The sequence below is a fragment of the Rattus norvegicus genome, chromosome 2, assembly GCF_036323735.1.
Source record: "Rattus norvegicus strain BN/NHsdMcwi chromosome 2, GRCr8, whole genome shotgun sequence".
NCBI lineage: Eukaryota > Metazoa > Chordata > Mammalia > Rodentia > Muridae > Rattus > Rattus norvegicus.
The window spans coordinates 37676216-37699213 of NC_086020.1; the positions used below are offsets into that span (position 1 = coordinate 37676216).

General features: G+C 38.9%; 1 protein-coding gene across 2 annotated transcripts in view; it reads right to left on the reverse strand.

Moving 5' to 3' along the window:
* Positions 1-22998, reverse strand: part of Cwc27 (CWC27 spliceosome associated cyclophilin) — a 211230-nt gene that overhangs the window by 177754 nt on the left and 10478 nt on the right. The window contains exons 4-10 of one of the 2 annotated variants that reach the window (NM_001013199.1): positions 20413-20556; positions 18624-18722; positions 17938-18041; positions 16065-16134; positions 10967-11046; positions 10102-10135; positions 6345-6496 (exon numbers count right to left, since the gene is read on the reverse strand). In NM_001013199.1, coding sequence (NP_001013217.1) covers positions 6345-6496; positions 10102-10135; positions 10967-11046; positions 16065-16134; positions 17938-18041; positions 18624-18722; positions 20413-20556 — 683 coding nt within the window. Of the gene's footprint in view, positions 1-6344; positions 6506-10101; positions 10136-10966; positions 11047-16064; positions 16135-17937; positions 18042-18623; positions 18723-20412; positions 20557-22998 lie in introns of both variants that reach the window. The other variant, XM_017590950.3, reaches the window with a different exon arrangement.

A 22998-nucleotide genomic window follows, 5' to 3' on the forward strand; every position in this document is an offset into this window, starting at 1 on the left:
CACAGCAATATTTTTATCAGAATTCTGTGTAACAGCCCCATTCCTTCATACTGACCTCCTTTGTTTGAGCTCTTTCCTTACAAGAAATGATCCTTAAGGTGTCTTATGAGGAAGTTATATTTTAATGTTCTTTGTTATGTCTCTTTGCTCTAGAGCAAGACAAAGGTGGCAGAAAGAAGATGATCACATTTATTACATAATCACAGTACCCCTAGCAATTCTCATCAAAGTAGAGGCTGGAGTAGATTCATTGCTATCCCAGCCATATCCTCTTCCTGCCTGTGAGGGTCACTCAAAGGCCAGCAGGCTTATCTACAACTCCTGCTCTGACCACTGAGATGGCCAAGTGATATGCGGGATATGATATGCCACCTCAAAGCAGAAACCTTACAACCTAGCATGAGTCCATCATCACTCTCCCTCTGTCACGTTAAGTTATCTCTGAGGAAGCTGCATTCCAGGTCCTAGATAAAGCCAATATGGAGCTGACCTAGAGCAAGATAAGAGGTGTTTCAAGCTACTGAAAATTATGTCTTTTTATTTTTATATTTATGCATACAAACATTTATTTACCTGAGGAGATTGTCTAAATTATTTATTCATTTCTATGTCTCTCTCCCCCCACTCCCTTATGTGTATATGCATTTGTGTGTGTGTGTGTGTGTTTGTGTGTGTGTGTTTGTGTGTGTGCGCGCGCACAGTATTTGAGTGTTTTGGCCTGTGTGGATGGTCAGAAGTTAATGTCCCGATGTCTTACTCAATTGCTTCCCATCTTATTTTTCGAAATGCGTTTTTGACTGAACCTGTGCTCACTGCTAGAAAAAAAAAAATCCTGTGCCAAGCTGTCTTTAGCTAGACACATCTGACTGGGTCCTACTCCCCAGGCTCTGGAGAGGTGGAACAGAGCATTACAGCCTGGGCCCTGGCTGTGCTGCCATACAGCCATGGACAAAAGTCAAGGCACTTTGCCTTTTAGAAATCAAGTGTTTTGGGATTCTTTGTTTCATTTGTAAAACCAAGGATAATACCACAAAGTATACCTTGTAGCTTTGTTGTGGAGGAAAAAAACTTGGCAAAGTGCCTAGTTATACTGAAAAGGTACAATAAGTATTTGGTTTCTGGTTTGTGGGAAACCAGAACAACTCCTTGGCTACAGAAACTATAAATATACTCAATGAATATGCAAAATCCAAGAGATACCCCAAGAGTAGTAAAAATCTCAAGAGTTGGGTGTTGAGGGAGAGAAGACAGGCCTAGACAGAATCACAAGACATAATCTCCCGCAGGCCCTTGTACAATGTTCTGTGCTCTGTGACTTGCTGGTAGCCCTTGTCATCTTCCTTACTCCAAATGTGCTGGCATGTTTAGTCAACAGGTGGATTCATAATGAGCCGCTGGGGATGACAAGAAAGCAACCAGTGTCGGAAACTCTTCAGTGGGACTACATATCCCAGGGTAGAGAATACTTCATCAAATGCTGAATGACTTAAAGAATGTTTTGCAATAAAATTTCAATAATACATTTCAGATGTATAAGTCTGTTCCCCATAAACAACAGATGGTGCAAGATCAGTAGATTGCAACTCTAGTGGGTAATATGAATAAATATATTCTATAGACATGCAAATGCCTCTTGTCTGTTTTGACAGGATGCCCTTCCCACAATGTCCATTTCACAGCTTCCTGTCTGTCTTATGGAAAGTAATTGTAAAAACAGAGCTGTCGCATTTCTGCAGGATTTGCTTGGATTCAAATATAAGGGGCCAGAGTGTGGTTTGAAGGTGACCCCTTGCATATGGACTAACCAAGACTCAGTGAACTGACCTGGCACATTTAAAGTAGTATATTATTTCAAATAGCTCAAGGAACAGTTTTGTTGAGAATACCCAAAATTCCTGCAATAAAGATCCAAACAGAATGAAAAAGGAAACCTGCCAGAAATATTAAAGTATGAGATGGTTTATATTACAACCAATACTAATCCAGAATTTTAACCATAACAGGTAAAGGCAGTAAAATAAACCATCTAGTGCGGCATTACTCTAAAGAGTTGAGCTTTATGCACAAGTTAGTATTTGAATAGTGGCTCTAAAGATTCCTCATCTTACTACAACTAGGATGGCATGTATGAAACCTGTAGTATTTGTCACTGTCTAGCCCAGGCTACCTCAAACTCATGAGTTTCCAACCTCACCCTCTTGAATGCAGGGCTGCAGGCATGGGCCACACCTCTGGCCCTCTTTTGCTTTTCCTAATTTGGTGTATTTTGTGAATATACATCACTTACTCACTGCCTGTGACACTTCACACGCATGTACAATAAAGCATATGCCATACTGTCTACAATTCTTGAACTTTCAGGACTTGTGTTTGCTGAGAACAGAACATTCTGAAGCTGGATCGTGAGACCTTAAGTGTGGGAGGTCCACACTGAAGTTTCGTGTAGCTGGTGAGGTGACTGATGACAGAAGCAAGAGCATGAGTGTGTGAGGGAGGACCAAGTGAGCAAACTCTTTTACCAGCATCCAATGCTAAGATAGATACCTAACCCATCCTTGAATAATCACACTAATTAGTGTGACTGTCCTCGGGCCCTAACGATCTCTAATCGTTAAGAGCCCATCTCTAATACTGCTACAAGTGAACTCTGGAGAAGCATCCAAACAACACCAATTAGAGAGTGAGCTTCTGCAGACAGAAAACATTTCTCCTGTATCTTTATGTTTCATAACAGCTCTTACATATGCAGATATTATTAAAAGCAGGACCGAGTTAGACCTTCATATCTGCGTCCAACCAAAATGTTTGCTGAAAACACATTTAGACCACTATTACTTCAGACCAAAGAAATAATTACAAGTCTTATATGTAGACTAATTATCCAGAATTTAAGCCAGGTATTTCTGTTTCTTTCCCTCTTTCCACTCCCTGCCTCATTCCACAGCACTAGGGTAAGAGGAGGAAGCGCCCTCCGACTGCTCGGTTCCATCCTGGCCTGTAAGGTACTGAGATCATGGTGGGGACATCTGGAAGCCACACTTCAGGAGCTCTAAGTTTACTTGCTAGAATGCACACGTGATTTGAGCTTTTAAATTTTACTATGCTTTAAAAATTATATTGTCATTTTTTTAATGTGTTACCTTTATTTTTTGAAATGTAATTACCAGGTTACCTTTTTTAATTTGTAAAGGAAAGAAAACCACTTATATACCATGGAAAACTTAACTTTCTAAGTGTGATTTCAATCAAAAGTAGCCCATCTCTCTGATATGTGTATCTATTCACACAACCTTAAAGTCTGCGGAACATTTTCCTGAGAGGGCTAGAATTCCTACAGGGGAAATCACTCAAACTTCCACGAGACATCCTAGTCAAACATTGTAAACTCAACAGAGGAATATGAAAGGGACTAAATTTAGTGTTAGCTTATTTTTCATCCAGCCCTCAGGAGTTATGAATATATCACTTTTGACTTTATGTTAATATGTTTCATAATTTAAAGCTTAACCAATTCATAAGGTCTTCTTCCTCAACTTTAATACTTGTGTCTTACTACTTGGTACTGCTCCTGCAGAACAGAAACTACACCGTGAAAGGCAGTGATTTCGTATGACTGCAATCGTTACAACAAATGGTATCTGACTGGTCTCTCCCTCCATCTGATGCTAATGTTTAACTAGCTATTTTGAATCAGTACACGGATGCAGGAAATAAAAAGCAGGGCAGGAAACTCAATTGGCTTTTACATGACTAACTTGTAGCCACTGAGTGCCACCTACAGGCAAACACAACTCATTACATTAAGCTTTAGGCTAAAACTTTCCACTTCCAGAGATACTCAACCAGCTTGGGTTGACAGGAGGGAAAGTGAACATTTTAAGCCTTTATCCAGCCTTGGGCACACATGAGGAGAAATGGGGTTTAAGTTTTTATGAGCCTATACCAAGAATTCTGACGAGCTCATTTCATCATAGAGCCTCTTCAGAGATGGGAGGGAGTGAAGGGCATGGACAGAACCTTTGAGTGAAGAGAGAAGTAGTTAGAAATAAATGTTTGCTTCATATTTCTAGGAACATTTATCAATTACTTTACAGAAAAGATTAAAATCAACTAATATTCATAATGCTTATATTTATTCAAAACTTAATAATAAACATTTGTTTTAAATGACCTCTACAAATACAGAAGTCAGAGGACAACTTTTGGGCATCAGTTTTCTCCTTCTGCCATGTGAAGTTCTTACCTTAAATTTAAAAGCACTTTTAGAGAATTAATTTTCCTAAATTTACTTTCCTTAGAGGGCTTACAAGTACTTCAATAAAGGTTTTATTCCTAATACTGTGAATGTACAAAGTACTCATAAACGTAGTGATTTAGGATTTAAAGTGTGCTAACAGTATGTCAAAAGTAAACTTTCACTAGACATTGTCTAGGATGCAAGTATCTAAGAAGTCACATAAGAACTAGGCCTCAGACGACAGGACAGACATGCCTCTGACTCACACTTCTCCCCTTAAGAGTCCAGAACCCCTTTAGGTAGCCACCACCTCTCACGCTCAGACACTGATAAATGTCTGTTAGTCTCCTCTCCTCTCTCCTTACCAAATATTAGTGGCTCTCCAATGTCCGATCCTGCATGCCTAAACCCCAAGATGATGCTGTGTGGTGACTAAGCTTTGGGGAGGTAACGTAGGCTCGAAGATGAAATCAGCACAAAGCAAACTGGTTAGCACTCTGCCTTTGACTGTACCGTCTACAAACCATGACCAGCAGGGTCTGTTAAACTGGTTAGCACTCTGCCTTTGACTGTACCGTCTACAAACCATGACCAGCAGGGTCTGTTAAACTGGTTAGCACTCTGCCTTTGGCTGTACCGTCTACAAACCACGACCAGCAGTGTCTGTTTAAGTCAGAGCTTTCACCAGTCTCTTTAGCTGCCACAGACTACCATCTGTCAACCAGTCTCCTCATTAACTATAGTCTCAGTTCATTATTCACCATCAAGATCATATCCTACACTAGCCACTCATGTCATGTTTGCGCAACATGACCACACCACAAATGACAATTCTTGAAAGACAACCCTGTATGGTAAGGATGAACACAATATTGAAAAATGTAATGTTTGGTATTTTCATATGAAACAAACCAATTTTAGTCACTTATGAGAAGTGTATTAAAAATAAGCCTTAATTAGATCTTATAGAAAATTTAATTGTATTAAATTATAACTTATGTTAGTTACATGTTATATATGTATTTTAAATTGTACTGAATCCAACAAGATAGAGTTCAGAATTTAAGAAATACCCACACATACATACTTAGATATACGCACAATTAAACAAACAACAAATTAGTATTAGTTTTGCCTACTAAATTATCTAAAAAGAAAGAAGAAAAAGTTGCAGTATAAGCTTAATCTAAAAGAAAATAACAATAAAAACTCCTTTAATCCATAAAAACCTTTAAATAGTACGTGGTTAAAGAACAGGGGGATAGAAACTATCAATCAGTGATTATTTGAATTTCAGGGATATCTGCTGCAAAGCAGAGGAATAAAATAATTTCTAAGTTCCATTTCTGAACACAAAAATTTTATCAGTAGAAATTTCTAGGGCTCACTTTTAATTTTGGTTAAACAAAGCAAATATTGAGGGGCCTCTGCAATGCAAATGCCTCAACACTTAAGCTTCCCACACAAGGCTGGGAAACACACATGAACTTATTTATTTACTTCCATTGTATTGCATAGGTCCACTGAAGAAAAGACATCCCATGACTCTGTAATGCAGTGATATTTAAGATGTATACCCTAGATTTGTAATGAAGAGTCATATAGGAAGGGAGGGAGGTTTCAAACTGAGTCAAATTTCAAAAAAGCAAAATGTCAAGTCACAAAATCCAACAAACAACACCAGACAGAACTTCCTGCTTTACTGAAACTTATTTCACAATACCAATGACCAAGCAGGTGTGTGGTTTTTAGTCAATCAGACTTGAAAAGGCATCTAAGAACAGTTTCAACCCACTTTATTCACCATTTGGAGAAATTTTACTCACCAAAATTTTTGAGGCTGTCTCTCTTATATAAGTCATTTAATGTTCTCATTGGTATTAGTTAATACGATTTTGTACATGCAGCTAATGTACTGTTTACTGTACATTAAATTTACTTTGATTCTGGTCTCATTTAGGCCACGAAGAGGCTGGTTTTCACAAGTGGAGCAGTTAAGAAACACTAGGCAATGGGAGCTTACAGTTCAGTGAATAGAGTACTCGGTCCCCTGAAGAGAGGCGTCAAGTGGAGGGCACGGATGCCCAGAACATCACGCCTGACTCACCTTCGGCTTGCGGGCTTCTTCTCCCCATCTCCGGCTGACTTCACATTGGCACTTGCATCTTTCTTCAACCGTTTTGCGATTCTTTCTCTCATCAGGTTCTTCTCATCCTCCTCCATGGAGCCATCATGCTCTACACTGTCATCTTCAGCATCCTGTGAAAGCTTAGGGTGAGAAGTATCCAGGCATTGTGTCCAGAGACTCATCTGAAATGCCTGCTGAGTTCTAGGCCAGGTTTGTTTAGTTTGTTTAAGGTGTTGAGGACTCCTCTCCCTTTGGGGTAACCCCTGAATTCTGCTCTAGGCAAGTAAGACAGGATCCCAAGGATAGTTGGCTCCCTTCACTCCCAGCTCTTCTGTGTGGCTCTCCCTTTATATCACCCAAGGTTCTTGTCTACACACAGTGCTATCCTTATCCCAGTAGAAATGTGGTTCCTGAGGCAGCTGACCAGCACAACATCAACCAGGAACTGATTCAAGAAGGAGAGAGGCGGTACACTGAAGAAGCTGAGACAAGCACCTTGGGAGAACACCCACCGAGTGCTCCACAGACCCAAAACACCAAACTAAACTCCCTTAGGCTCCCATAATCTAAGACACTAATCACTATTCTTTTGAAAGCTTTGCAGAGTCCCAGCTGCCTACCTTCTCTCTGACATAATCCCCTTCGAGTCATTTTCTTTATCCTGAAACACTGTCATTCTAGAGACCCAAATGTTCGCTTTTTCCTGTCCTACCCCCTTAGTGATGTATTTCTTGACTTTATTATTAACACAGAATTTTAAAAAATACTACTAATAGATAAAACCCTGCCACCTCATATTCCCCTTCCCTCTTATTTCCGTAGCACTTACTATTTATTTACATGGTCTTTGTTTCTCAGAAGGAGAATGTGCCATGACAGTTAAAGGTATGGCCTGCTGTCTTACTATTTTCTATTTAGTTTTAGAATAGTTTCCAGCAATGCTGGAGGAGAGAGACCGAAGGTGTGCTTTACTTCCTGTGGTCCACTGGACTGCTGAGCCACGGGAAGACAGTCCTGACTTGAGGACCAGGAATCTCACAGCAGCGATTTTCAAAGACTGGTTATTTGTTAAGAACATAGAATCCACAGAGGCATAATGACACCTGCCTTCAATCCTAGTAGTTGGGAAGCAGGGGCAGAGGCTGTCCTTTCTCTAAGAGTTGGAAGCCGGCCTGATCTACAGAGCAAGTTCCAGGCCAGCCAACTCTACAGCTGAGACCCTGTCTCAAAACAAAACAAAAACCACAAAAAACCTACGCATGAATATACATTTATACGTTGATTTTCATACATAGAAGATATAAGTACAGAATCAATCAGATAATTACTTGATTACTTGTAAGTACAAGTCTTGTTGCAAACTTAATGAACCAATAATTTTTATGGATTAAAAACTGCACACCTTTGGCAAGATATTTAAGTTATTTTTAAGAAGAGACCTGTCATGTTAGGGCCTGAGCAGATATAAAACAAATCCTTTGCAAAGTCATTAGATTCTGTTTGAGTGTAGGACACTTTCTGGGGAAAGGGCCCATAGATTAAATCATTCCTAAGCTTTGGGATCTAAAGGTAACCCATATTCTAGTCCATATTATTGTAACCAGATGCTTCCAGAAAACTCATCTCAAAATAGACAAATTGTCAATTAATTTTCATCTACCTGAACCTGAAGCTTTTTCTCTCTTGTACCTTGCTAACAAGGCCACTAACCCAGAAAGTTGTGGTTATCTTAAACTTCTTCCTCATTTCCCTTCTTAAAGCAGTCCTCCTTCAGCGACTTCCCCATAGCTCCCTTTACTCTGGTCTGCTTCCTCTCATCTGTCATCTGTAATGTTGCCAATGATGTTATTCGTAAAATGCAAATCTAACCACAGTACCTTTCTTCCTTACCAATACCCTCCAACTGTTCTTCATTACATTTAAGATGAGACCAACTCCTGACCGTGGCTATGGCACTGTATAATATAAGGCTGCCAACCCCTCCACCCCTCCCTTCTCATCTCACTCTCCCTGTCACCACCCCAGTCACCTGCTGTCAGCTCTTGGAACATGCATTTCCAGCTGTCCCACTAGGACACACTGGCATGGGTAGCTCCTTTATATCCACTCCTCTCACTGCTCCCTCAGCAATTTTCTCCAGACTTGAAAGCTCAGCTTACCTTTCCTGAACAAAACCTAATCTGTGCTTAGCTTTAGAGTGCGGGACTCTCCTCATGTGCCATCTCCTCCTCTGGGACTAAGCTAATGTCTAGTCTCCCATAAAGGAGAACACTTTTCTCTTTCAGGAGTGATTTTCTCACAAAATCAAATATTCATTCTCTCTGCTACAGCTAATCAGAGAACCCGCTCCTTGATACGGAAATAGGTAAATCTCTGTGCATACTAAATTATACACTCTTTTGAATTATACAATGTATGCATTAATAGGTGTTATCTTGACATGGTATTTATAAAATTTGAAAAAAATTATCATTCACATAATTCAGAAAATCTTTCTTGTGGTTTTTGTAATTTTTACTGTACATTGGTAAATGAATTATTCCTAATGTAAACAGTGAATTAATCCAGTAGCTGTATTTATTTACCTTATGCTAATCTCCAATAACTTCACAGAGAAACCAAGATTTACTTAAAACTGCACCTAAATAGCTGAGTAGTTAAATGATGTGCCTTAAACCTCTATACTAATCTGACTCCCTCCCAGCCCCAGCCCAAGATACTTGCATATTATCATTGGTCTAACTCTTAGGACTCCCTCCAAATGGTTCCAACTCCTCTCTCCTTCAGACACATTTGAATCTTCCTCTCCCTAGAAGATAGCTTGTGGATATCCCACCCCACGCTCTATGCTGCCCCACCCTTGGGTGATCAGCATCCATTCATGTAGTAAATGGTAAGAACTGTTTACACAAGCTTGAGACAGGGAATTCTCGGTATAAGCATCACAATGCTGTGTCCGAGTTGAAACAAGATGTGTGGGCAGAGAAATCAGCATTTGGATAACATAAGGGTAAACTTTACACAGCCTACAAAACATTATTTCTACATTTATTTAGTGTGTATGTGTGTGTGTGAGTGTGTGTGTGTGTGTGAGTGTGTATGTGTGTGTATGTGAGTGTGTGAGTGTGTGTGTGTGAGTGTGTATGTGTGTGTGTGTGTATGTGAGTGTGTGAGTGTGTGTGTGTGTGTGTGTGTGTGTGTACATAAGTGCATACTTGCCACAGCTTGACTCTCCTTCTCTGTGGGCAGGGAAACTGAGCTCCTGTCCTTGGGCTCCAGAGCAAGCACCTTTACTACTGAGCTATCTCACTGGCCTTTCCTTCTGCTCCCAACATTGCTAGCTAGTAATAAAGGTACAGCCTTAAAAGAGGCTCTTCTGAAGCATGTGTAAAAAAGGAGTGCACTGTTATAAACATCTCCTCTATGAACTTCCCATATGCACACAGGATGCTCACTGATCACATCTAAACCTTTAACAAAATCAAGTTATTGCATTTGAGCTTAGGTCATGTGACAGACAGAAAAGGCAAAGCAGAAATTCACATGTAAGATTGCAATTCTGTAGGGAAATATACAAATCTATTTAGAAGTAAATATTCTGATAGTAAGAGAAATTATTTTCATTTAAAAAATTGCAATTATATTATATGTTTTGCTTAAAATAGTAATTTGTTTGTAGAACTCTGACCTATTTGTAACTTGTTCAAGCTGTATTTATACTAAAATGAATACTCACATCTTCTAAATCTCCTGTTGCATCATCTTTTTCACTACAAAAATAAGTAAAACAAATACATTTTAGCTTCAACATGAAACTAATAAAAGGATTTAATTATCTAAAGTGTAAACTAGTTTTCTGAAATTAATGATTTTTTTTCACCACAGCATTCTCTGAGTGGCATTGTAAAGCAGATGGGAACATGCTCGAATGGAGCCACCTTTTATAAACAGAGGAAGAAATATGCTGCTCTACTAGTAGATACAAGAATTCCTTCAATTTTTTTTTTAATTCAAATAACCACTAACAAGACTATTCAATCTACAGAAAACATCTTTTCTATAGCTTAAAAGATGCTGGCTAAAGAGACCAAGTCCTACAAATTAAAGGATATTTTAAAATACGATTTTTAAAGATGAATTAACCTCAGTACAACAGTATTTTATCTCTGTGTGAGACATGGGCCAATATTTTGTTGTAATGAATATATTTAATACCAATTCACCTCCCACCTCTCAAACAAAGGCAACGAAGACAATTAAGACAGATTGCTGTCAAGTCTGAAAGTTGTGAGAATTTGTACACAGCAGATGAGCCCAGAATGTGGTAACGTCTTCCAGTAACCTTATACTCTCATGGTCAGTCATGATACCAAACAAAACAACTCCGAAGACAGTTAGCACAGCAATATGGAACTAAACATGATATATTACAACGGAGTTTCCAGTAATCAGACTAGCCTGTGATTAATCACTTATCAAAATGTATTATTGCTTTGGCTGGGCTTAAGAAATGTAAGTTATGAGCTCTGATTTTTAACGAACCAAGTGAATGAGAAGAAGCCTAATAGCAGGAAGTCAGGTCATGGCTGCACTGCACTGACCTTTCGACGGCCGGGACAGAGCTGAGATGCGGATCGTCCTTCAGCAGGTCATGGCTGCTTTTACTTCTCCCCTTCATGCTCTGGGAAGGAAGGGACAAACAATAGAGCTGAGAGTAGGAAATGAAAGGTCTTCCGAAAAGATAAGTTAACAAATTCACATGAAATTAGGTGGGGACATAGTATGCTTAGTAAAGGATGAGTTTATGAATATAATCCTTCTATCAACTGAACATAGGATTTTTACTTATTTATGTTAATTAAGTTTTACTTATTTGTTTGTTTTATAAGGCACAGTCTCTCCATCTAGTTCTAGCCTAAGATGGCCTTGAGTCTTCTCTGCAGGGCAGACTGACCTAGAGCTCATGATCTTTCTCTGTCAGCATCTTGCAATGGGATTCTAAGTGTGCAGCACCACTCATGGATCTAAACACTCTTTTAGGATCATCTCCCCAGAATAAGTGACACTGTCAAAAAGAAGTCAGTGGCTTGGGGCTGGGGATTTAGCTCAGTGGTAGAGCGCTTACCTAGGAAGCGCAAGGCCCGGGGTTCGGTCCCCAGCTCCAAAAAAAAGAACCAAAAAAAAAAAAAAAAGAAGTCAGTGGCTCACCAGCTCTGAGTACCTATGGTTCACATACAACTGATTAACTTCGACAACCCACGGATAAAAACAAGAATAAATTGAGACAAATGCATACTACCACCCTTTAATATACAGTAATACACCACATCCAAAGTTAGCCTCTGACCCTCTGTGTCAACCTCTTCACTGACAAGACAGACAATGAAAATTACACTGACAAATAGTGGGAACAAGGTTGTAACTAAGGTCCACTGCAGGTGCATGTTATTTATTAATAATGCTAAATTTATAAAGATGAATTCTTGTGCTCCTGAGAAATCACAGAGATTTTATTTATTTATGTTTTTAATTATTTATTTTACGTATATCAATGTTTTGCCTGTTTGTATGTTTGTGTACCACAGCCTGGATCCCTCAAGGTCAGAACAGATCTCCTGGAACCAGAGTGACAGACAGCTGTGAACTGCCATGTGGCTGCTGGGAGCCGAAGCTGAGTCCTCTGAACCAGTGCTCTCAACCTCTGGGCCATCTCTCCAGCCCTACAGAAAGATGTCAAACGCTCTTACGACAGCGACAGCGTGCATGTGGTTTGTGAAGTGGGTGTATGTTAATTAGCTTAACTCAGACATTCTACTGTATTTACATAGGTTGTACACTATATATATAATTTTATATGCCAGTTTAAATATATTACTTTTTAAAAAAGAAAGTTCTTCCCAGTGTTACATGCTGTAATACTAACCTTCAAGACCAAAACAGGAAGATTGCATATCTGAGGCTAGTTGGGGCTATTTAGCAAGGCACTGTCTAAAAGTTAAAATTAAAAAAAGGACCCAAAAAAAAAAAAAAAAAAAGGAGGAGGAGGAAAAAGAAAAGAAGTCCTTGTTGAGCTCTCAATGAAAACTCACTTTAAACAGCTAAAAGAAAAAAGAAGTAAGACATGAAAACAGGAAGAATTTGTAAGTTAAGCTGAATTAATCATCCCCACTCTAGGTTTTCCTTAACCTTTCAAATTAAGTTAGCACGAAGACAGAAGGTCAAAAGCAGACTTAAACATACACCCCTTCCCACTACAGCGAACCACCAAAGCTGAGAAAGCAACTAGGAAGAACGGAAAAGTAGAAGGGTCTCAGACCCGGGACAGAAGTCTGATTCTCTTTAATGCTAATTCTTCCTGAATGACCTATGTTAAGGTCATTATTTGGCTAAAGTGTTTAAATGCTGGAAAAAAAAAACTAAATATACTCAGTGAAGTGTACATAAGGAGAAAGTCGAAACTAACCATGGACATGTTTAAAAATGAACACTAACTGGCACAGACCTGAACTTCACACAGAAAATACAGAGGCAACAAAAAAAAAAAAAAAAAAAAAAAAAAAAAAAAAAAAAAAAAGAAAGAAAGAAAGAAAGAAAGAAAGAAAGAAAAAGAAACCAGATAGAGTATAGAAGGGAAGGAAGAAGACAGAAAGAGCTATAGGGCATGCTGACAGAGGGGGACAGCACTGGTCCACAGCCAGGATGTCTGAGTAACCTTTAACTCTGACAATCCATTCCTGTGGTAACCTCTCCATCCAGGCCATGCTGCCCGGTGTTTTAGGCAACACTAGTCTAGATGGTGTACTTTTTGTAGATGATTAACTTAGATCAGTAGTCTTTGGGATCATGTTCCATCATCTAAGCAAGTGAAGGGCTTAAGAGCAAATGTATGCAAGAATTCCCAGAATGAGAAGCAACATAAAAATCACCCCTGGGTGTCCAGAGTGCAGTTTAAGATATACAAACTATTTTATTTTGTCCTACATATTTTGGACTTAATGGACTAACATACAGAATTATGTTTCAACCTAGAGTTAAATAAAAATCAGCCACAGTTTGACAAAGAAAGCACTCTTTGGGCAAAAGCACTCAATTAGCTATGAATCCACCCGACAGTGTTATCTCCCAGATTCCATTTGGTCACACACCATAGGAATGATGAGAAAGTCAACAGAGGGCTTTCCGGAGCCGAGATACGGTTATTACAGCATCCTTCTATCATGCAATCCAATCTGAAAGGAAACAGGTCAATCTGGCAAGTCACTTAACCTGGGTCTCAGTTTCCGCAGCTATAAAGGAAGGAAGTTGGACTAGATCCCTTGGAGCTATAAAATTCTATGATTTCAAAGAGGTTTTCATCAGGTAGTACACAGATACTGAAACAACGAAGAAAAGCTAATCCACGTGGGAGAGACACCTTGTCAGGAATAGAGGAGAGAGGTGAAAGAGTGTGTGTAACCTCACACTGATAATCCACAAACCAGAGGGGACTCGGGTTTCTTCTCCCACATACAGTGAAGCCTCAGTTCAGACCTAACAATCTTAACTGCATTGCAATCTAATTCTGGAATAACGCTTACCACTGTGCAGTCATTGAAAAAGAAACCTGAGAAGCAAGTGACTAATGAAACAATTATTTTTAAGCCTTTTAGAAATATTTAATTTCATGCAAGCTCTGAAACTTCAAATTGTTCTGTCACTAAAGGACTCACTTAGCTTTAGTTTTAGTTATTTCAACACTTACAAATAAGAGTAAATTTTAAAACCACTTCTAATATTCAGCCTATTCTTTTTTCTTATCAAGGTATCATTTTACCAAAAAAAAAAGAAAGAAAGAAAGAAAGAAAGGAAGGAAGAAAGAAAGGAAGAAAGAAAGGAAGGAAGAAAGAAAGAGAGACAGAGAGACAGAAAGAGGAACTTGAGGCAAGACTATGGTCTGAAAAGAACTGTACATGAACAAAACAAACAGATAAAATTAAATTTGGCTTTTCTCCAGATTTCCAAGTAACTTCTGTCTTCTAAGTCAGTAAATTTCAAACTGTTGCTTTGTTTTCTCAAACTTAACCACCCGCTCGCTACAGTAGACAGAACAGATAAATGGGCCAGAACGAGCTCAAGTCACCAGGTGGAGGCAACACATGCTCTCCCAGCTGCTTGAACACAAGCTCAGACTGCTTCTCAGGAAGGACACTGACAAGGTTTCTCAGCACCTCTCTATACTGCTTGGACAGAGGGTGGCGGCCTCTGTCTAATAACTGTGATTACATTACAAATCATTCAAGTTTTAAGTTCAAGAATAAAATACCAATTATAACAGGTAATGTAATGCTCTATTTTAAGACAAAACCTTTAAAGGCATCTTTCAGAGTGGTACAATGTATCAAAGTGTCTCTATTCACAACCCCAGCAGGTACATACTACTTTTATGTTTCACAAAGAAAGCCTGAGGGTGAAAGCTGTCATTGAAGATCACAGTGTCAGTGGGAAGTGGGCTCGGCTGGTTTGTATGATCTCAATGACACTGAGTCTAAGCTCCTACTCTAAGGTCAATTCAGAGATGAATAGAATCTACTCTCAATGAGCTCACAGTCCGGAACTTTATTCAGCCATTAAAGCAAATATAAAGTATAATATGATATGCAATGAGAATAGAGTCACATCCTTCCTTTGCAATAAAGCAAAAATATCTGTTTTTACAAGAATTGCAGGGCAATATGAGCAACAGACATTAGATTACACTCAGGACAGAGCTACGAACACTGGAGAAGACATCTAGAAAAGAAGGTAGTTTGGATGTTAAATAAACAAACCTCTAGCATCTAGTGGTGGAACAGGACACTGAGCAGGAAAACTGCTAACAGTGATCCACACGGAACCCTACTGTGGGGATCCTGCTGGTTCTCAACTATTAACTCCAAGAGAAGGCAATGCTGATCGTCTCAGTGCTCATTCACCTCCAGGGGAAAAAGTGCAGCTCACACATTTAGAACCAAAAGACTCTACAAGTGATTTTCTTTGGGTACAAATATCACAATCTGCTTCAAATGTAAGCAAATGTTCCCGTAGCGTTTTCAGATGTTTTATGATGAGACGTAGCAGTCTGTGGAAGGGATTGGTGAAATAAAAGGTCATGGGGCAATATACAGGCCAAGACGCTACAGTGAGACACCTGGCTAATCCCAGCTGTAGCTTCCTACTAGGTGTGTGATCACAGTGAGATTAGGTTATAATCCACAGGCATTATTGTGTACCTTGCTTTCCTTATGAATAAATCTAAGTATTTCTATAAATAAGGTCAACAATACCTATCTCTAAGGGCTGTAATAAAAAGTGAGAATTAATGAAGCCAATGCAATATATAGAAATACATTAAAATGAATATTAAGTAGCCGAGTCATTGGCTGTTATTATAATAATGATAAACACAGTCGTATAGCAAAATAAAAGGCAAATAGTAACTAAATTCTGAATTTATAAATTTGAACGCTATTCAAAATACTTTAAGACTGGTTTCAACTGACAAAAAAAATACAAAGATTAAAAATAAATAAATACAAACCATGCTTCTTTGAGAGGAAATCAACTCAGAATCTGCACAAATGACCTCAGAGTAGCACAATGTGCAGTCGCTAGGCGAGTGAAAGGCAAGTGTGCTGCTCCAGGAGAGCAGGAGACAGAGAAATGAGAAGGACAGGCCACTACCTGACTGACTCGGTTCACTTCCTCCTCCTCCTCCTCAGCTTCTTCTCCAAAAGACAGTAAACTAAAATTTCTATCAAAAGAGAAAGAAAATTCATGAGAAAAGTTAGACAAAATTCACAAATATCTCACTTTCGAGCAATAGCATAGGTTTCTAAGAAGAAATTCACTCTATTTACACAGTATTAGTCTTCAGTAGGAGGGTTCCAGGATCTTGGAGCAAATGGCTTGGCCTCAGACTGCCAACGGTTCACCTAGTACCCGCAACTAATGACCACAGATTTACTCTGGGTATTATCGTAATGAACTCACTACCATATGACAGAAGTAAGCTTTTGAAGAAGTTATCAAAGCTGGGAGAAAAATAAAAATGAATAAATATAGAACCCTGAGGGGCTGGAGAGATGGCTCAATGGTTAAGAGCACTGACCGCTCTTCCAGAGGTCCTGAGTTCAATTCTCAGCAACCACAAGGTGGCTCACAACCATCTGTAATGGGATCTGATGCCCTCTTCTGGTCTGTCTGAAGACAGCTACAGTGTGCTCATATACATAACATAAATAAATTATACACACACACACACACACACACACACACACACACACACACGAATGTAAGCACTGCAGATGGTTAACCTATTTTAATACCTGACAAATACACTTTAAAATTTTAAAACTAAGAAACACAAAAAGTTGATGGGTAGAAAAGGTCCCAGATCTTTCAAACTAAACAATAACAGAAATTCAGGTAAGATAAACTGTAAGTTATTAAAGCACTCTCTCAAGTTTTAGAAAAGTAAAACATTTGACAGAAACTGAGTAATGAAAAAACATCTACATGCAAGCAATGACCACGAACACCCCTAACACCTGCTCTGAATGAAAACAATAGGAAATGCACAAAGAACTCGGACTTGTCATCAGGCTACATGGTAACATGCAAACACTGTATCCTAACACGGTGACAATGACCTCTCAGCAACAACGAATAGGAATGAAAAGTCAATCATGAAGTCAAAGAGAGTCACACTGACACAAAGCATGATTTCAGCCCAGGACAGGTGCTGTTTGTCTTAGCGCCTGGCTCCTGTCCATCCGTGTATTAACGCAGTGTACTGTTCTACCGTGTGGGAGCCCACTGTGTACTCAGCACCTATGCTTCTGGTGCTACATGGAGCCCTCTCAGTTAACCTTCCTGACAACCAGATATCGTGCTTACTACAATGGCCCCTGTGTTTGCCACGAGGCAAACAAAGCTCAGACAGACTGAAAAACTTTGCTTAAGACCTGGGTGTGGCGGACCCATACATAGAATTGTCTGAATCTAATAATGAAATTATTAATGTAAGAAAAAATTAATGTAAACAACATTGGTATAAATGCTAAAGTCTATTAAAAACAAATTACTATTATAAGACAATATCTTTAAGAAAAACAAAATAGTAAAGAAAATAGTTTTATTTAAAAATATAAAAAGATTATATTGAATAGCACCAAAGTGGATTAAATAAAGTATGCGATCCTATAACACACATTAAAAGTGTGCTTTATGATGCTCATGCCTTCTCAAATTCTTTATACTAATTCTTTACACAAATGGTTATTTCTCAATAACCCAGCTGTGAGTTATAAGCTACAGTGAATACTAAGTATTTATTTACTAATACATGTTATATGGCCATGTAAGATGGCATTTTTGGTTTAAGTTATAAAATGTCATTAAATGTAAATGTTCACTTTAAAATAAACATGCTTATAATTCTGTTAGTGCTCAGGTTCAAAATGATATTCCCCTCTTTAGTAAGCAATCATGATAAGAACCACCTAAGTTATTGTCACTATTAAAGTTGAAAAAAAAATCTTTCTATTATGATTACTTTGTGCCTTTGGGTTTCAATTTCTTGATTTCTTCCTCTGCCTTCTCTTTCTTGGGCTTTTTAATTTCCCTTGGAATGATGTCATCAAAAGGGTTAAACAAAACCTATGAAAAGAAGTATTTTGAAGATATTATTCCGGGATATTTTTTATTTTACAAAGAAGTGAACAGTGATACTGAAGTTCTCTGCCATTAGCGTCGACTTCTTCCCTATGTAAAGCTCATCGGTACAGTGCTGTGCAGGTTGACAACAACCTTGCAGCTGCTTCACTGACTGCCCCAAAACATCACGTTCTTTCCAAGTAAAAGATACTCTACCATACCTATTCCACACAAGGAAACATAAGGCCCAACCTACACATTTGGACTCCATATCAAATGCTCTTAAAGATTACTTCATTTCCTCAATAAAAGATAACTCTTAACTTACCTAAAATCCTATTCTTTGAGCAAAGAAATCTAATTCCTTTAACTCACAACTTAATTCATTATGACTTAAGCTTTTCCTTCTTTAGATTATTATCTAAAGTTTCATATTGAAATCCAAAGCCTTTAATTTAAAAAAGTCCCCATCAGGAATTGTGCTTTATTAAATAGACAGGAGTGAGCCATGGTGTTTAGTATAGAGCCTTTATCTAAAGGTTTAACGGTTGCCTCTTAAAGGACGCCTCACAGTCATGCTCCTACCTCACAACTCTTGATTCTATGTGGATTGCGGGGTCTTTCTTCATCATCGATGTCTACTTCTGTCAGGCGTAGCATGTTGTACACTGTATCCCCTGTAACCTACCACAGAAAAACAAGAAATGTGATCAAAAACGTGTGTGTTCATCTTTTAAATAAACAGAGCAATTTTTAAAATATTTTAAGTAAATGGTATACTTCTGAAAGTGTTTGAAAACAATTAAAAGAGAATGTTATGTTTAACTAAGAGTAAGTACAGTTGACACTGATGGTGACGCACACACTTGATTCAGGCTGGAAAACAGCTGTGCTCAATTTTTATCTTTATTTTTTTGCTCAACCTCTTAGTAAACCTTCTTTGATGTTTCCCGTGTATATAATGTGTTACTAAAAATACACATACAGTGTCAACCTCCTTACTGAGTGACAGTTCAAATATCACAAACAAACTTGAACTTAAAGCAGCTTAAATATTAACAGTATGAGAAATACTATTAATCATTGCCTAATTTAATTTGCAGAAATATCCTAGAAGTGAAAATTATATTACCCTTCTTGTACAGATTTGAGGACAGAGGTTCAAAGAAATTACAGTCCCAAAAGTGGGAGCACCTCCACTTACGATTGCTATGCTATATGTCATCTCTCATGCCTAGATTATATAACAGACACTGTAAAACACAGCACAAGATCGGAACTCAAATCTCATCTGGCTTAAAAAAAAAAAAAAAAGAAACAGAGGCGGGAAAAGACCATTACCAGAAAACCCTGGGTTAAGAGTGCAGCTAAGAACAGAACAATGTCTATTTACTAATGGATGCTTTTAAGAAATAAGCAACAAGGTTGCATCTCTATAGTTTGAGATGACACGATTTCAGAGGTTCAGTTGTCCAACTCTACTCAATTGTTTCCCTCTTGTCAAACCCTCTTTTGCATGGGATGTAGGGAAGCAATTCTTACTGAACCAGCAGAGGGGGCTAAAAAGCTATTCATGTTTACTGTGTCTAAGAATTAACAGGAATACTGAGATGAGAAAAAATGGGGAGAGGAAGATGTAGTCAAGATCCCACTTTAAAGAGAACTGCTCTAAACTCTATGGGAAGATCGCCTCCCTTGTTTGCTGTTAAGTGTGAGCAGGACTAAATGGACACTGTCCAAAGTAATACTTCTGGTAAAGTTATAAATACTAATACATCCTCCACTTTAAATTTAGGAAAATTTATCATTGGTAAACTGTAAATTTTGTATTTTTGGCTAAGTATATTTTTAAAAGTGTAAAGCAGCCAGGCATGGTGGTGCATGCCTACCACTCGGGAGGCAGAGGTAGGAGGATCTATGAGTTCAAGACCAGCCTGATCCACAAAACAAGTTCCAAGACAGCCAGGACACAGAGATATCCTGTCCTGCCCCTCCCCCCTCCAAAAAGAAAGGAAGGAAGGGAGGGAGGGAGGGAGGGAGGGAGGAAGGAAGGAAGGAAGGAAGGAAGGAAGGAAGGAAGGAAACATGTAAAACAACACTGGCTGCGTGGCCATCCATAAGTAGCTACTATCACTGCTATGACTTAAAGAACACATTGATACCTTGACAAATGACTGACTTGAAGCACAGGCAGTTCAGGTAGCTCTTTACAGTTCTTCATAATAAGAACATACTCTATCATTTTTGAAAATATTAAGTAAACCAGTATAATATTTTAAAAGCAACTGTTATATGTTAATTGTATGTATCACAGAAGCTTAAAGAATAACATAAAATCAAAACCAAGCCGTATTCTTAAAATAGGGACACAAACCTTTCCAAAGATGGTGTGCTTATTGTTGAGTTCATCTGCTCGACCCAGGGTAAAGAAAAACTGGCTGCCATTATCATGTGGACCGGCATTTGCCATGGCAACCAGTCCTCTCCTATTAAAACGCAACCGTGAGTGAAACTCATCCTGAAAGAATGAAAGAGATTTAGTGACTGTAAGACCCTTCATATTCAATCAGCTACTCAGCAGACCAGCAAGGCTCAGACAACTTCTAATCAAAAATGCCGAAGCTTTATTTAACTGATTTTGAAGTATAATCAAATCCAAATTTACTATCTGTTCAACACTCTTAAGCCTGAATTCAGCAGCTTGTATCTTCTAAATATATTAGCCCCATAACTGTCTTGTGGAAGTCTACTTACACAGAGGAAGGATGCTCAAAGGGAGTCAGAGTCTAAGTCTATTTCCCTACTCGCCTTCAGAGTCCTCCAAACTCTTAAAACCGCCTATTGTTTTTCCAAGAAAGCCATCCACGAGCCACGGTACAGCCGCCAGCTATTGCTGCTTCCCATCTTGTTCCACATGTGAAACAATGGGTTTCTTCCTGCTTTTCAGTTCAGAGAGTCTACCATAAGTGTATGTCTGTGCTTTCACTGTGTTTTTAAAAGTCCTAACCCATCCTGAGTGGACTCTTCTCAGAGATGGCTCAGTCTGACTTGGCAGAGTGTAGCAGTGCAGGGCCTGTTTCTCAGGTGCTTTCTGTGTTCTGAGAGCTACCAAGAACTCCCCTTAGACTGGACACTGGATTCATCCATCTAACACAGTCAGTGCCTTTTAAGCATCAGAGGCTGTTTTTCTTTACTATATTAGTCTTAAGATCTGAACTCAGTACATCTCACCAGGAACCAGACAGGCAAACACCTTGACTTTTGCCTTCTGGCCCTTCAGGAGAACTGTACAGTATTCCTGTTGTTTAGATCCTCCTAATCTGTGGTATTTTTATACCATGTGTGCTGACACAAACTATTGTCATCTGAGAGGAGGGAACCTCAGCTGAGAAAATGTCTCTGGAAGATCAAGCTATAAGGCATTTTCTTGGCTGGTGTTTGATGAGAGAAGGCCCAGCCCATTGTTGGTGGGGCTCTCCCTGGGCTGGTGGTCCTGGGGTCTATAAGAAAGCGGGCTGAGCAAGCCATGGGGAGCAAGCCAGTAAGCAGCACCCCACCATGGCCTCCACATCAGCTCCTGCCTGCAGGCTCCTGTCCTGTATGTGTTCCTGCACTCACTGCTTTCAATGATGAACTCTGAAACTCTGAGTGAAATAAACTCTTTCCTCCCCAAGTAGCTTTTGGTGATTGTGTTTGATCACAGCAATATTAACCCTAACTAAGACACCATCTTTGTAATGATCTGTGAAAGAAGTTAATATAACTGTAGTATTTTAAAATAGCAAAGCAAATAGCTTAGAAAATGTCAAAAAAGAGAAGTTCGGATAAATAACAGAACTAATAGAATATGGAATACTTCCTATACAGTGGAGGCCCTAAAATTATGGGATCTAATTAACAGTGACACCTGAGATTTTTAAAATACCATTTCCTACTTTCCAGAGCCACTGTTATCTGAAATACAACATTAAAAAAAAATTCCAAAAAAAGGAAAAAGCAAAACAAAACGAGAATAATCTCAATCATACTGTGTGAGGCACTGAGGTTTATGCCAGCAATCTGAGCACTGAGGAGGTTCAGGTAGGAAGACGGTCACAGATTCGAGGCCAGTCTGTACTATATTACAATTCCAGCTAGGGCAGCAAGGCAGGACCCTCTTTGGAAACTGTAAAACAATTAAAAATTCCACTGACCCAAGAAAAGAAGAAAGGAAATTCCACACAGTCTTTCCCACTAGAATAAATATGAAGTTTTCAAACATTTCCTGATTTTAAGAACTACTGACATTAATTCACTTAAAGAAGCTAGCTAGCATTATTATAATTAGAATACTAACACAATTTTTGTCATAGTTGAGACCATTATTGTTCCTAATTTCTTAAGTATTTTAACTCTTTCCTGTCTTAAGTTTATGCTGAGTCAAGAAATCACAGGTCAGGACTGGAGAAATTGTTCAGCACTGAATAGCACTTGCTCTTGCAGAGGACCCGGGTTCAAGTACCAGGACCCACACAGTGATGCCAGAGAATCCAGAGCCCTCTTCTGACCTCTACAGTCTGCAAGCAGCATGTGGTACTCATACAACATGCAGGCAAAACACTCATACATAAAATACAATTAATAAATGTAATAAAAAATTTAAATAAGAAATCATGGGCCCATTCTTGACCAATATGTTTTTTCCTGTTTTTGGCCTTCACTCTGCTCACTTTGGTGACCGTCTGTCTGTCATACATGCTCCTTGCACTATAGAGCTCTCTGGTGTACAGTAAGTACATAGTGTTCAATAAGCTATGCTGTGGGAGACTGGTCCCTCAAAAGCTTTATACTGAGGTCATTAGCTATACTTGTGGTTCTGACAAGCTGGAGAAGGCCGTAAAGATAATACAAGCAAGATGAAGGCACAGGGTGGGGCTCTCATTCTAACCCAGTAGGGTTCACGTCCTCTTACAAAACGTAC